General features: G+C 47.2%; 1 protein-coding gene across 2 annotated transcripts in view; it reads right to left on the minus strand.

Annotated features, from left to right (window-relative positions):
• The window catches only part of LOC136610835 (C-type lectin domain family 4 member G-like), a 43,726-nt gene that overhangs the window by 5,923 nt on the left and 21,426 nt on the right, over nucleotides 1-16,377 (minus strand). For both annotated transcript variants that reach the window (XM_066590033.1, XM_066590034.1), the window contains 4 exons: nucleotides 16,275-16,316; nucleotides 12,381-12,422; nucleotides 11,497-11,541; nucleotides 1,211-1,267 (listed from right to left, as the gene is read on the minus strand). In XM_066590033.1, the coding sequence (XP_066446130.1) occupies nucleotides 1,211-1,267; nucleotides 11,497-11,541; nucleotides 12,381-12,422; nucleotides 16,275-16,316 (186 nt within the window). The remainder of the gene's footprint in view (nucleotides 1-1,210; nucleotides 1,268-11,496; nucleotides 11,542-12,380; nucleotides 12,423-16,274; nucleotides 16,317-16,377) is intronic.

The following is a 16,377-nucleotide window of genomic DNA, read 5'->3' on the forward strand; positions in this document are numbered from 1 at the left end:
TGAGCCAAATGTGTCCATTGTCATGAGTAAAACGTAGGCTGAACAGTTCAACTATTTTTTTGAACAACTGATCATAAATGGTTTACTTTCTTATATCAAAAAAGCACAATAGGCTGACGATCTGTTGAAAATGGATTTTTCAACCAATAATCTGATATTTCCCATGTCAAGCTGCATATCGAAAATAAAAATATGTTATCACTAGAGATGAGCGAGCGTACTCGTTAAGGCAAATTAATCGAGCGAGTATCGCCATTTTCGAGTACAGGCCCGTTCGTCCGAAAAGATTCGGGGACCGGCGGGGGTGAGCAGTGAGTTGCGAGAGTAAGCTGGGGGGAGCGTTCCCCCCCACTCTCCCCCGCCGGCCCCAAAATCTTTTCGGGCAAGCAGGCATGTACTCGAAAATGGCGATACTCGCTCGATTAATTTGCCTTAGCGAGTATGCTCGCTCATCTCTAGTTATCACTTTTTGAACTAGTAATATGGCTAAACATTAATATGAAGTTCAGTTTTGAGCTAAATGAAAAAATGGGAATACTTCAACTCAATGGCTATGGATCTGCAGAAAATTCAGAGACAATCCCTTTAGGTACAATCATGGTTACTGTTAGTGGTTGTTATGGCCATTGGTCGGTTAAGACATTCAACAACTTTAGGGTCTTCTGTGTGGCCATCACACTATGCTGCTTGATTCTCTACTTTGATTCTCTGCCTGATTACCCAGCTTTCCTGAATACTGCCTGTCCTGATCTCAACTTGTTATATTGACTATGCTTTGCCTGAATACCGCCTGCTCTAACCTTCCGCCTGTTAACAATATTGCATGAATTCCGCTGCAACCTGTTATTCTAACTACATATTCAACTGTCCCTTTGTTACCACACTCTGGTGCCTTTGATCTGCCCAGGATATCTGTCACTGCACTCAGATTACTGGTAGGGAACCAACATGGGTAGTTCCCTGTAGTGAAATCCATATCCCTGAAAAAGGGGTTAAAATGTGAAAACAGGGAACCCTGGTCGAGCGTGCCCAAATCTAAATCAGTCAGCAACACAGTGGGTCCACACCATTGCATTACAGTAGTTAGTACTCTGCTATCTGAAGAATGATCTAGGATACACATATGAAACATATAAAACATTGCAAGATATGTAGAACTTTGATGTTCAAAGTCATGTTACACTGCTGAGAATATTTTTGAAGAACCCACCTAAATCCTTTTTGAATGTTTTGACACCTTCAAGAACTATTCGTTGCTGTTCGTCTGCTGGAGATAAATTCAGATATCCTTTAATACAACGAGGTTACTTCATTGAGGAGTAAAGAACTTAAAGGGGTTGTCCCGCGATAGCAAGTGGGGTTAAGCACTTCTGTATGGCCATATTAATGCACTTTGTAATATACATCGTGCATTAAATATTGGCCATACAGAAGTTATACACTTACCCCCTCCGGTGCATGCGCAGAAGACCTGTGCGGCGCGAGCACGCCGGAGCTGCTCCTTCAGCGCAAGCGCGTCTAATCCAGGAAGAAGGTGGCTTTGGTCAGCGCCATGAAGACGGGGACACCAGTACTGGAGAGGGTAAGTGTATAACTTCTGTATGGCCAATATTTAATGCACGATGTATATTACAAAGTGCATTAATATGGCCATACAGAAGTGCTTAACCCCACTTGCTATCGCGGGACAACCCCTTTAAGTATAGGAAGGATAGAATAATATTTAAATTTGCACCATTTTTTGTCTTTAGAATTGATAGATTTGTCAGAACTTTCCAGGCTATGCCTCTTTCACTTAATTCGACCCTACTAGCTAGTTTTAAAAAATTACAAGACGGGGAAAAAAGTTTGCACATTTTTGCAGAAATATGGAATACACCAAAATCTGCTACTTTTTAACACAAAAAAACTGATGCTACGCCATCAATAAAATATTCCTTTAAGGGAGTTGTAGTAGGGCTTGAGGGCAGTTTTTCTTGTCTTTTCACAAGTTTGTCCAAAGAAAAACTCGTCTGGGCGGACAATTCGTCCAATCTCAAATTATGCTATATATCACTATGTCCAACCTAGATTTTATCCACTTAGCATTGAAAATGCAAAAGTGGTTCTGAGTTACTTGTTTTAACCCTTTAGTGACCAGGTCTGTTTGCTCCTTCAGGGCTCAGTCACACGGGCGTTTTTTTCGTGCGATTTTCTGTGCGCAAAACTGATGCGCACAAAAAATTGCGTGACTGAAGCCAGCATCACGGCTGAAAAAAAACGCTGCTAGCAGCATTTATCAGCCCAAAGGGATCGGTCACACGGGCGCTATCTGCTATCCTCTGCCACAGCTGTGCCACAGCTTTGGCAGAGGAGAACGATGTTCGCCCATTGACTTCAATGGAGCCGGCAATGCAGCCAGCTCCATTGAAAACAATGGGCTGCCGGCAAGCGCTGTATTAATTTTCGGGGAAGGGCTTCAAATATAAGCCCTTCCCTGAAAAGCATCCAAAAAAAGTGTAAAAGGTAAAAAAATATATATATAACTCACCTTTTTGCAGGTGCCGGAGATCAGCTGCGTCCACCCGGCTCTTCTCCTGAACGGCTTTTTGTAGTATTCAGCAGGCGGGGATTTAAAATCCTTGCCTGCTGAATGGGCTGCCTCTGATTGGTCCCAGCCCTCAGCCAATCAGAGGCAGCTCTCACTCACCCATTCATGAATTCATGAATGGGTGAGTGAGTGCTACCTCTGATTGGTTGAGGCAGCTCTCAGCTATTTTTTGGATGGTTTTCAGGGAAGGGCTTATATTTGAAGCCCTTCCCCGAAAATTAATACAGCGCTTGCCGGCAGCCCATTGCTTTCAATGGAGTCGGCTGTATTGCCGGCTCTATTGAATTCAATGGGAGAACATCGTTCTTCTCTGCCACAGCTGTTACAGCTGTGGCAGAGAAGGATCTTTAGTATATGTTCTCAATGGGGTCGGCGCTGCTGCCGCTGGCCCCATTGAGCGCATATACAAGAACAACAATTTGCGCAGAACGCAGTTACATATGTTCTGCAAATCGTTGTGTCATATAATTTTCGGCACATCCGCATAACAAACGGCCATGTGACTGCTCCCATTGCTTAGCATTGGGTATATATATTTGCAGATCGCAAGCGCATCTGCAAATCGGGCAAAAAAACGCCCGTGTGACTGAGCCCTAATGATCAGGCGACATTTTAGAAATCTGACATGTGTAAATTTAACATTGAATAACTCCACACATTCTGACATTGTTTCTTCAACCACATATTGTACTTCATTTAGTTGGCATAATTTGTATGACGATTCTGCTGTGGAATCCCCCCTCCACTCTCAATGCTCTAACATTGTGGGGGAGGGGATTCTGCCACGGCCTTCCCTGCCTCTATGTCCACACCACATGGTGTGGACTCAGAGACAGGGAAACCACTGCAGATTTTCGGTGGAATAGCATAATGTATCAATGGCGAAATGTCAAATGTCTTACTGGATGAGGAAAGCAATTGGACGAAATGTGGATTGGACGTAAGTAGAGATGAGCGAACACCAAAATGTTCGGGTGTTCGTTATTCGTAACGAACTTCCCGTGATGCTCGAGGGTTCGTTTCGAACAACGAACCCCATTGAAGTCAATGGGCGACCAGAACATTTTTGTATTTCGCCGATGCTCGCTAAGGTTTTCATGTGTGAAAATCTGGGCAATTCAGGAAAGTGATGGGAATGACACAGTGACGGATAGGGCAGGCGAGGGGCTACATGTTGGGCTGCATCCTAAGTTCACAGGTCCCACTATTAAGCCACAATAGCGGCAAGAGTGCCCCCCCCCCCCTCCCAACAACTTTTACTTCTGAAAAGCGCTCATTAGCATGGCATACCTTTGCTAAGCACCACACTACCTCCAACAAAGCACAATCACTGCCTGCATGACACTCCACTGACACTTCTCCTGGGTTACATGCTGACCAACCGCCCCCCCTCCCCCCCACAGCGCACACCAAAGTGTCCCTGGGCAGCCTTCAGCTGCCCTCATGCCACACCACGCTCATGTCTATTTAGAATTGCGTCTGCCATGACGAGGGACCGCAGGCACACACTGCAGAGGTTGGCACGGCTAGGCAGCGACCCTCTTTAAAAGTGGCGGAGCGATAGCCCACAATGCTGTACAGAAGCAATGAGAAATAGAATCCTGTGCCACCGCCATCAGGAGCTGCACACGTGGGCATAGCAATGGGGAACCTATGTGCCACACACTATTCATTCTGTCAAGGTGTCTGCATGCCCCAGTCAGACCGGGCTTTTTAATTCATAGACACAGGCAGGTACAACTCCCTATTGTGAAGTCCCTGTCGACCCACAGCATGGGTGGCTCCCTGGAACCCACCGGTGGTACACAGAAATATCCCATTGCATTGCCCAACACAGCTGAGGTAGTAATGTCGTGCTTAATGCAGGTGGGCTTCGGCCCACACTGCATGCCCCAGTCTGACTGGGGTTCTTTATAAGTGTACAGATGTAGTAAAAACTCCGTGTGCACTTACAGCATGGGTGGGTGCCAGGAAGCCACCGGCGGTACATAGAAATATCCCATTGCATTGCCCAACACAGCTGAGGTAGTAATGTTGTGCTTAACCCTTTCCAATCCAATTTGTATATGGTTTTCCTAGGGGGCTTACTCTTTTTCTGCCGTTATACAACGGCGCTATATGCTGGCTAAAGCCAGTACTGCATGAGCTGACACGTAGGATAGGCTCCGACAGCAGAGAGGCTGGCAATATACAGTAAGAGAACCCCGACGGACGTCTACCAACAACGGAGCTGTACAGCCTTAAACCCTAATGTCTTCACAGGTCACACAGTGGACTGGAAAGGGTTAACGCAGGTGGGTTTCGGCCCACACTGCATGCCCCAGTCAGACTGGGTTTCTTTATAAGTGGAAACAGATGCATTTATAATTCCCTGTGGACCCACTGCCTGGGTGGGTGCCAGGAAGCCACCGGCGGTACATAGAAATATCCCATTGCATTGTCCAACACAGCTGAGGTAGTAATGTTGTGCGTAATACAGGTGGGCTTCGGCCCACACTGCATGCCCCAGTCAGACTGGGGTTCTTTAGAAGTGTACAGATGTATTAAAAACTCCGTGTGCACCTACAGCATGGGTGGCTCCCTGGAACCCACCGGCGGTACACAAAAATATCCCATTGCATTGCCCAACACAGCTGAGGTAGTAATGTCGTGCTTAATGCAGGTGGGCTTCGGCCCACACTGCATGCCCCAGTCAGACTGGGGTTCTTTACAAGTGGACACATGTAGGTTAAACTCCCTGTGGACCCACTGCCTGGGTGGGTGCCAGGAAGCCACCGGCGGTACATAGAAATATCCCATTGCATTGCCCAACACAGCTGAGGTAGTAATGTTGTGCGTAATACAGGTGGGCTTCGGCCCACACTGCATGCCCCAGTCAGACTGGGGTTCTTTAGAAGTGTACAGATGTATTAAAAACTCCGTGTGCACCTACAGCATGGGTGGCTCCCTGGAACCCACCGGCGGTACACAAAAATATCCCATTGCATTGCCCAACACAGCTGAGGTTACGTCAGCTGTAATGCAGGTGGGCTAAAAATTAATTTGATTACACTGTAGGCGAGGGCCCACAAAAATTGCTGTATCAACAGTACTAATGTACATCCCAAAAATTGGCCATGGCCAGCCAAGAGGGCAGGTGAAACACATTAATCGCTTTGGTTAATGTGGCTTAAGTGGTAACTAGGCCTGGAGGCAGCCCAGTGTAACGAAAAATTGGTTCAAGTTAAAGTTCCAATGCTTTTAAGCGCATTGAAACTTATAAAAATTGTTCAGAAAAATTATTTGAGTGAGCCTTGTGGCCCTAAGAAAAATTGCCCGTTCAGCGTGATTACGTGAGGTTTCAGGAGGAGGAGCAGGAGGAGGAGGAGGAGGAATATTAGACACAGATTGATGAAGCAGAAATGTCCCCGTTTTGGATGGTGAGAGAGAACGTAGCTTCCATCCGCGGGTGCAGCCTACGTATTGCTTACGTATCGCTGCTGTCCGCTGGTGGAGAACAGAAGTCTGGGGAAATCCAGCCTTTGTTCATCTTGATGAGTGTTAGCCTGTCGGCACTGTCGGTTGACAAGCGGCTACGCTTATCTGTGATGATTCCCCCAGCCGCACTAAACACCCTTTCCGACAAGACGCTAGCCGCAGGACAAGCAAGCACCTCCAGGGCATACAGCGCGAGTTCAGGCCACGTGTCCAGCTTCGACACCCAGTAGTTGTAGGGGGCAGAGGCGTCACCAAGGATGGTCGTGCGATCCGCTACGTACTCCCTCACCATCCTTTTACAGTGCTCCCGCCGACTCAGCCGTGACTGGGGAGCGGTGACGCAGTCTTGGTGGGGAGCCATAAAGCTGGCCAGGCCCTTAAAGACTGTTGCACTGCCTGGGATGTACATGCTGCTCGATCTACGCACATCCCCTGCTACCTTGCCCTCGGTACTGCGCCTTCTGCCACTAGCGCTGTCGGCTGGGAATTTTACCATCAGCTTGTCCGCAAGGGTCCTGTGGTATAGCAACACTCTCGAACCCCTTTCCTCTTCGGGAATCAGAGTGGGCAGGTTCTCCTTATACCGTGGATCGAGCAGTGTGTACACCCAGTAATCCGTCGTGGCCAGAATGCGTGCAACGCGAGGGTCACGAGAAAGGCATCCTAACATGAAGTCAGCCATGTGTGCCAGGGTACCAGTACGCAACACATGGCTGTCCTCACTAGGAAGATCACTTTCAGGATCCTCCTCCTCCTCCTCCTCCTCCTCAGGCCATACACGCTGAAAGGATGACAGGCAATCAGCCGGTGTACCGTCAGCAGCGGCCCAAGCTGTCTCTTCCCCCTCCTCCTCATCCTCCTCATGCTCCTCCTCCTCCTCCTGTACGCACTGAGAAATAGACAGGAGGGTGCCCTGACTATCCAGCGGCATACTGTCTTCCCCCGCCCCCGTTTCCGAGCGCAAAGCAGCTGCCTTTATGGTTTGCAGGGAATTTCTCAAGATGCATAGCAGAGGAATGGTGACGCTAATGATTGTAGCATCGCCGCTCACCACCTGAGTAGACTCCTCAAAATTACCAAGGACATGGCAGATGTCTGCCAACCAGGCCCACTCTTCTGAAAGGAATTGAAGAGGCTGACTCCCACTGCGCCGCCCATGTTGGAGTTGGTATTCCACTATAGCTCTACGCTGCTCATAGAGCCTGGCCAACATGTGGAGCGTAGAGTTCCACCGTGTGGGCACGTCGCACAGCAGTCGGTGCACTGGCAGCTTAAAGTGATGTTGCAGGGTGCGCAGGGTGGCAGCGTCCGTGTGGGACTTGCGGAAATGTGCGCAGAGCCGGCGCGCCTTTACGAGCAGGTCTGACAAGCGTGGGTAGCTTTTCAGAAAGCGCTGAACCACCAAATTAAAGACGTGGGCCAGGCATGGCACGTGCGTGAGGCTGCCGAGCTGCAGAGCCGCCACCAGGTTATGGCCGTTGTCACACACGACCATGCCCGGTTGGAGGCTCAGCGGCGCAAGCCAGCGGTCGGTCTGCTGTGTCAGACCCTGCAGCAGTTCGTGGGCCGTGTGCCTCTTATCGCCTAAGCTGAGTAGTTTCAGCACGGCCTGCTGACGCTTGCCCACCGCTGTGCTGCCACACCGCGCGACACCGACTGCTGGCGACATGCTGCTGTTAACACATCTTGATTGTGAGACAGAGGAGGAGGAGGGTGCTTTAGTGGAGGAAGCATACACCTCCGCAGATACCAGCACCGAGCTGGGGCCCGCAATTCTGGGGGTGGGTAGGACGTGAGCGGTCCCAGGCTCTGACTCTGTCCCAGCCTCCACTAAATTCACCCAATGTGCCGTCAGGGAGATGTAGTGGCCCTGCCCGCCTGTGCTTGTCCACGTGTCCGTAGTTAAGTGGACCGTGGCAGTAACCGCGTTGGTGAGGGCGCGCACAATGTTGCGGGAGACGTGGTCGTGCAGGGCTGGGACGGCACATCGGGAAAAGTAGTGGCGACTGGGAACTGAGTAGCGCGGGGCCGCCGCCTCCATGATACTTTTGAAGGACTCCGTTTCCACAACCCTATACGGCAGCATCTCAAGGCTGATGAATTTTGCGATGCGGACGGTTAACGTTTGAGCGTGCGGGTGCGTGGCGGCGTACTTGCGCTTGCGCTCGAAGACTTGCGCAAGCGACGGCTGAACGGTGCGCTGAACTACACTGCTGGATGGGGCCGAGGACAGCGGAGATGAGGGTGTGGGTGCAGGCCATGAGGCGGTAGTGCCTGTGTCCTGAGAGGGGGGTTGCATCTCAGTGGCAGGTTGGGGCACAGGGGGAGAGGCAGGGGTGCAAACCGGAGGCGGTGAACGGCCTTTGTCCCACCTTGCGGGGTGCTTGGCCATCATATGTCTGCGCATGGTGGTGGTGGTGAGGCTGTTGGTGTTGGCTCCCCGGCTGAGCTTTGCGCGACAAAGGTTGCACACCACTGTTCGTCGGTCGTCAGGCGTCTCTGTGAAAAACTGCCAGACCTTAGAGCACCTCGGCCTCCGCAGGGTGGCATGGCGCGAGGGGGCGCTTTGGGAAACACTTGGTGGATTATTCGGTCTGGCCCTGCCTCTACCCCTGGCCACTGCACTGCCTCTTGCAACCTGCCCTGCTGATGCCCTTGACTCCCCCTCTGAAGACCTGTCCTCCTGAGTAAGCGTTGCACACCAGGTGGGGTCAGTCACCTCATCGTCCTGCTGCTCTTCCTCCGAATCCTCTGTGCGCTGCTCCCTGGGACTTACTGCCCTTACTACTACCTCACTGCAAGACAACTGTGTCTGATCGTCATCGTCCTCCTCACCCACAGAAAGTTGTTGAGACAGTTGGCGGAAGTCCCCAGCCTCTTCCCCCGGACCCCGGGAACTTTCGAATGGTTGGGCATCAGTGACGATAAACTCCTCTGGTGGGAGAGGAACCGCTGCTGCCCAATCTAAGCAGGGGCCCGAGAACAGTTCCTGGGAGTGCTCCCGCTCCTGAGCAGGTGTTATTGTAGTGGAGTGAGGAGGCTGGGAGGAAGGAGGAGCAGCAGACAGAGGATTCGGATTGGCAGCAGTGGACGGCGCAGAACTGCGGGTAGACGATAGGTTGCTCGAAGCACTTTCTGCCATCCAGGACAGGACCTGCTCACACTGCTCATTTTCTAATAACCGTCTCCCGCGTGGACCCATTAATTGGGCGATGAATGTGGGGACGCCAGAAACGTGCCTCTCTCCTAATCGCGCAGCAGTCGGCTGCGACACACCTGGATCAGGAGCTTGGCCTGTGCCCACACCCTGACTTGGCCCTCCACGTCCTCGGCCGCGTCCACGTCCTCTAGGCCTACCCCTACCCCTCAGCATGCTGTATTACCAGTGATTTGATTTCACAGGCAGGAAATAAATTGGCGCAAGACTGCAGGCCAAATATAATTTTTGCCCTTTTTGGAAAACAAAAGGCCCCACTGCCTCTAGTGAATGAATTATCTAAGTTTAATAACTGTGCTGTGTACCTGCTTATGTGTCACAGAACGTGAGGGTAGCAGAGTTATTATAACTCTGGCAGAGCAGGTATTTTTTTTCCCAATTAAGGAAAGCAAATGGCGAAGCCAGCAGTAAAGCGTAGCTGGGTGCGTATGATTTAGCACTGTTCTTCACGCAGCTCACACGTCTCCACCGCCCGTAAGGACGGACAGAGGCTGGACAAATAGATTTGTTTTCAGTTTTTTCCCACCAAAAGGCAGCACTGCGTATATTCTATGAACATGAGAAGTTTAATAACTGTGCTGTGTCCCTGCTTATGTGTCACAGAACGTGAGGGTAGCAGAGTTATTATAACTCTGGCAGAGCAGGTATTTTTTTTCCCAATTAAGGAAAGCAAATGGCGAAGCCAGCAGTAAAGCGTAGCTGGGTGCGTATGATTTAGCACTGTTCTTCACGCAGCTCACACGTCTCCACCGCCCGTAAGGACGGACAGAGGCTGGACAAATAGATTTGTTTTCAGTTTTTTCCCACCAAAAGGCAGCACTGCGTATATTCTATGAACATGAGAAGTTTAATAACTGTGCTGTGTCCCTGCTTATGTGTCACAGAACGTGAGGGTAGCAGAGTTATTATAACTCTGGCAGAGCAGGTATTTTTTTTCCCAATTAAGGAAAGCAAATGGCGAAGCCAGCAGTAAAGCGTAGCTGGGTGCGTATGATTTAGCACTGTTCTTCACGCAGCTCACATGTCTCCACCGCCCGTAAGGACGGACAGAGGCTGGACAAATAGATTTGTTTTCAGTTTTTTCCCACCAAAAGGCAGCACTGCGTATATTCTATGAATAATAACTGTGTTGTGGCCCTGCCTATACAATTCTTTCCCTGCAGTATCAATGGAGGGTGGAATGCTCTGCAGAGGCGATTTTGAGAAGCCCAAAAAAAATGCAGCACAGCTAACAGCAGCCTGGACAGTACTGCACACGGATAAATATGGCCCTAGAAAGGACCGTTGAGGTTCTTGAAGGCTACACTCACTCCTAACACTCTCCCTGCCTATGCAGCACTTCTGTCCCTAATGCCAGGTGCAACGGTCTGCAGAGGCGATTTTGAGAAAAAAAAAATCCCACTGCTAACAGCAGCCAACACACAGCTATCAGTGGCCCTAATAAGGACCTTTGGGGGGTCTTGAAGCCTACACTAACTACCAATTCTTTCCCTACAGCAGCTCCGGTATAAACAGCACTGTCCCTCATCTAACTCACACCGCATCTGAGGCGAGCCGCGGGAGGGGCCGACTTTTATATTAGGCGAACACCTGATCTCGCCAGCCACTCACAGCAGGGGGGTGGTATAGGGCTTAAACGTTGCAGGGGGAAGTTGTAATGCCTTCCCTGTCTTTCAATTGGCCAGAAAAGCGCGCTAACGTCTCAGGGAAGGAAGTGAAAGTAACCAGAACACCGCATGGTGTTCGTTACGAATAACGAACATCCCGAACACCCTAATATTCGCACGAATATCAAGCTCGGACGAACGCGTTCGCTCATCTCTAGACGTAAGAAATTGGGTGAAAAGTTCTAGTGGACGAGGAAAGCAATGGACAAAATCTATGGATTGGACGAGATTTGGATTGGACAAAATGTCCCGAAACCTGTACTAGAATTAACATTTATAGGCTATCCATAAGGATAGGTGATAAATGTCTGATCAGTGGAGGTTTCACAGCTGAAACCCCCACTGATTCCAAGAATGGAGACCCATGTCCCCCTCTTCTTATCACTAAGGGGTCACTGTTCTACCTGCAGTCATGTCATATTGAATGCCACGTATGCGTGATCGCATTCTGTTCATTTCAAGTTTTCTGCTTACTTTAAAAGCCTAAATATTCATGAGATACAAAGTAGAATCTGCTGCTACACAGGAAGGAATCACCAACTTACTTCTATTCTTCAAGTCATTAAGGCCATTCTTGAGGATCGCATTTTCTTGAGACAAGATAGAGGAGAAATACTTGAATTACTCATTAGAGCAAACAATTATATATACATCAGCTTGCACACAGTAACAGAGAGATATAAGAACATATGCAGTACAGATATGTTTTCTCTATCAGTAGTTACTGCGGGACGTTGCGCCGCTGCTTTCGTGTGTTGACTCACTTGTATTAGAGCTGTACATGAATGTATCTGTGATTCTTTGTTTTCTCTGAATTAGTGGGAAGAGCCTGTTTTTAGGATGCGTTCTATAGACTGTGCACATAGAAAACTGCAGATTCTGCTTCCTAACTCACTAAAATAGCATAATCAGGAGAGACAACAGAGAAACACTGAGCAGTGTAGATGTGATTCCAGTAGCTATAACACCATAAACAATCAGTTACTATTAGCTGCAGCATTTGTGTGAGTTTGTTCCCCTCCAGCAGCTCTCTCCGCCCTCCTCTCTGCTCTCCAAAGATTTCTAAGGGCAGCATGAATCATCACTCTCCTTCACTGCCTGTTATCTGTCTTGTTATCTCTGTTGCTAGAGACAGACATCACTTCACAATATGCAGTGGGCAGCATATTAAATGGAAGGGAGACCCCTAGTGGCTAGTAGTTTGCAGAGATGTTTCAGCACAAAAGCATAATTTTAGGTGAATACAGTTTATATCACTTTTGCTCATTATCAGCTTAGCTATCATATAAGTACAAGTTGTTCAAAAAGTTAGTTTCCCTTTAAGACAAAAGTAGATGAGAGCTTCCACTTGTGTTATAACCACATAATAACAGCAAAAGCAATAAATAATAGAGCTGGTCAACAAGAAAAAAATGTGTAATTTAGTTACCACGATTCTTCAGTTGTGACACCTCTTTGTTCATATCCAAATCTGAGGAGTAAATAGCAGGTTTGTGAGAAGACAATTTCAGCTTAATATTAACCCTTTCCAATCCAATTTGTATCCTGGTTTTCCTAGTGGGCTTACGCTTTTTCTGCCGTTATACAACGGCGCTACATGCTGGCTAAAGCCAGTACTGCATGAGGTGACATGTAGGATAGGCTCCGACAGCAGAGAGGCTGGCAATATACAGTAAGAGAACCCTTAAGGATGTCTTCAAACATTAGAGCTGTACAGCCTTAAATCATAATGTCTTCAGAGGTCAGACAGTGGATTGGAAAGGGTTAACTAACATAATATAGGTGGGACTTCATTCAACCCCTCGGGTTAATAGTTTTTTCATATCATTTCTGGCTTGTAAAAGTAATCCACTCTCTGGAGATCTCGGTGTGGGATGCGCCCATTCTGAGTTTTGCTTTCAGGAGGTATGATTTCTGTGTAAGCCCCTGTCTATGGGGTTGAGTTGCAATAGGAACATGAACAGGAGTGGCGCTCTCCATTAAGACAACCCCTGTCCTTGTGCCCAATAAGGATATATGACCATCATTCAGGGAGATTATTTGCCCAATATACGCCTTTATTACCCAGAGTGATGAGATGATGGAAAGACTGCTCGCCACTGTGGGAAACTCAGAACGACTATATAAATTTAAATGGAGACCATGTTATTGCACATTTTTCCTGCAATGCCTCCCATTGTTATCTGCTGATAACAGCTGATTACTTGTGGTGTCTAAAGATGGACTTGCAATTTAATTTTATTTCTTTTAAGATCTTTAGGTTGATTTTATGAGATAACCCCTTTAAAATATGCCTCCAATGGAAAACTAGTTACTTACCTTCTCTTTTCCCAGTCAGTATGCTCCTATCAACTAGCTTGACTTTGCTAAGACTTTGCTAAGGCTACTTAATAGCAAGCAAGTTCCCACTACTGAGACACAGACAGCTTGTAATTCCCTGTTTGGGGACGATATTGAAGTTATTCTTTCTGTTGTAGATCTTAAAGTCCCCTCCTACTCTACCCCATAGTGAAATTATTGCTGTGCAGCCTACAAGTGAATGAACAGCAAAGTGCACATATTTATTTTTTATTTTACATTTTAAACATGGCATTACTGCAGATTTTTTGGTGTAATTACAGGCAGATTTAAGCCATTTTCAGGTAGCTGTGAATATTGGTGTGGAATTTACCACATTTTCAGGAGAAATCCGCATAGTATCACTTGCTAGGCCGCCTGGACGAGCAGATGATATTGATGAACGCTTTCTACATCAGATGGCCGCGCTTAAAAAAAGCATGACATCGTGATCCTGGGAGATTTTAACTATCCAGTAGAGATGAGCGAGCACCAAAATGCTCGGGTGCTCGTTAATCTAGCACAGATTTTTATAATGCTCGAGAGCTCGTTTTGAGTAACGAACCCCATTGAAGTCAATAGGAGCCTCGAGCATTTTTCAATGGAGCCGCGGCTGCTGCCGGTGTAAATGACTAACACTGCCTCAGGCGGAACTGCGGACATCACATTTATGGTTATGCGGTGGATTTGAGCCAATAAGACAGTTATACACTTCTAATGATGTGTTAAGGGGTATAAAGCCCCATGTAATCTATAATAAAGTGCGCAGTTACTCCTCGTGTGAGGAACTATACCAGACCTCCGTGTGTGGTGTTTTTTTCCTTACCGCCGGCAACGGGGCATTGGAGTGGGCCTGATTGATGCTGTAAGCAGTGTTACCCTGACACCCTGAATTGTTTTTCATGAAAGGGCTTTACATATAAGCCCTTCCCTGAAAAATAATAATTTTAGTGTAAAAAAAAAAAAAAACTAAAAAAAAAAACTTCTCTCTGCTCTGCCATGTCCCCCGCAGGGATGCAGAACACATCTGCTGCATGCGGCAGATGTTTCCTTCATCCCCGCTAGTAAAAATAATTCCCTGCTGCTACACCTGCCACATCTGTGACAGATGCAGCAGAGAAATTCTTCAATTCCCTACCACAGCTGTCACACATAACAGCTGCGGTAGAGGATCCTGCTGCCGGCTTCCTGTCATTGAATTTCAGGGAAGAGCTTTAAATATAAGCTCTTCCCTGAAAAAACAGTATAAGTAGTGTAAAAAACAAAACAAAAAAACGTACTCACCTCCCTTCAGCTGCCGAGGGTCAGCTGCGTCTTCTCTCCACTGTCCCCGGCTCTGTAGTGCTGATCTACCCGCAGGAGGGGATTTAAGATCCCTGCATGCTGAAAGAGCCGATTGTGATTGGCTGAGGCGCTCAGCCAATCACAGGCAGCTCTCGCCGAATGAATGACAGGCGAGAGCAGAATTCCTCTGCTGCATCTGTCACAGAAGTGGCAGGTGCAGCAGCAGGGAATTCTCTTTACTAGTGGGGATTAAGAAAACATACTATTTTGCATACACTTTAGCAAAAATTAAACCTGTGGGGAGAAGGGTGGGAAATTTTCTTGAGCACCTGAGCACTGCAAGGTGCTCGCTCGAATAACGAGTACTTACGAGTATGCTAATGCTCAAATGAGCATCAAGCTCGGACAAGCATGTTTGCTCATCTCTACTATCCAGACATTTGTTGGGAATCTCTCTCAGGTAAAAGTTATGGGTCCAACAAATTCTTATCCGCTCTTGCTGACAACTTTATCTTCAAAAAGGTAGAAGAGAAAACAAGAGGATCTGCTATCTTGGACCTAATTCTTACCAACAGGGGGGAAATGGTTGAGGAAGTAAGGGTGGCTGGGTCCTTAGGAGGCAGTGATCATGCTATACTTGAATTTTGGATAAAAAAAAGGAGGAAGACCTGAGAAAACTCAGACCCCAAGGTTAGATTTCAGAAGGACAGATTTTAATGAACTCAAAAAGAGGGTAGGATGATCTGCACTGGATGCTCTAAAGAATAAATTATAAAACTGTTTCATATGTCTCCCAATTCCCCTGTATAAGGGTGCTTAGCCACTTGCTTTTTTTAACGCTGCGATATCACTGCGTTTTCTTAACGCGATTGTCAATGGGACTTTCTAATGTTAAAAACGCATTGCAAGTTGGTGCTTTGGAATTTTCGTGCGATGCGGTTTTAACATTAGAAAGTCTAATAACAATTGCGTTAAAAAAACGCAAGTGGGTGTTCAACCTAAATCAGCACCCTGTGGGATATTGTGGAGAGAGAGAGAGAGAGAGATACAGGCTATATCTATGATTCTTGTTGTCTCTGAGTTAATGGGAAGAGACTGCTGTTATGATGTGTTCTATACACTGTGCACAGAAAAAGCTGCAAATTCTGCATTCTAACTCACTGTAATACATACAAACAGAAATGACAAAAAAAAAGACACTAGAAAAGCACTGAGCAGTGTAGATGTGATTTCAGTAGCTATTTCACCATAAACAATCAGTTACTATTAGCTATAACATCTCTGTGTCTCTTTTCCTCTAGCAGCTCATTACCCTCATCTCTGCTCTGCATAGACTTCTACGAGCAGCATGAATCATCACTCTCCTTTACTGCCTGTTCTCTGTCTTGTTATCTCTGTTGCTAGAGATGGACGTCACTTAACAATAGGCAGTGGGCAGCAAATTACAAGATAGGGAGATCCCTAGTGGCTAGTAGTTTATAGAGATTTTTCAGCACAAAAGCATCATTTTAGTTGAATAGAGTTTATAGCACTTTTGCTCGTTATCACCTTAGCTATCATATAAGCACAAGTTGTTAGAAAAGTTAGTTTCCATTTAAGACAAAAGTAGATACTAGCTTCCACCTGTGTTATAACCACATAGTAATAATAACAGCAATAAATAATACAGCTGGTCATCAAACAAAATATGTAGGATACTTACCATGATTCTTCAGTTGTGACACCTCTTCGTTCATTTCCAAATCTGTGGAGTAAATAGTAGATTTGTAAGAAGACAATTTCAGCTTCTGCTTAACATTTACTAA

Source organism: Eleutherodactylus coqui, chromosome 2 (genome assembly GCF_035609145.1).
Source record: "Eleutherodactylus coqui strain aEleCoq1 chromosome 2, aEleCoq1.hap1, whole genome shotgun sequence".
NCBI lineage: Eukaryota > Metazoa > Chordata > Amphibia > Anura > Eleutherodactylidae > Eleutherodactylus > Eleutherodactylus coqui.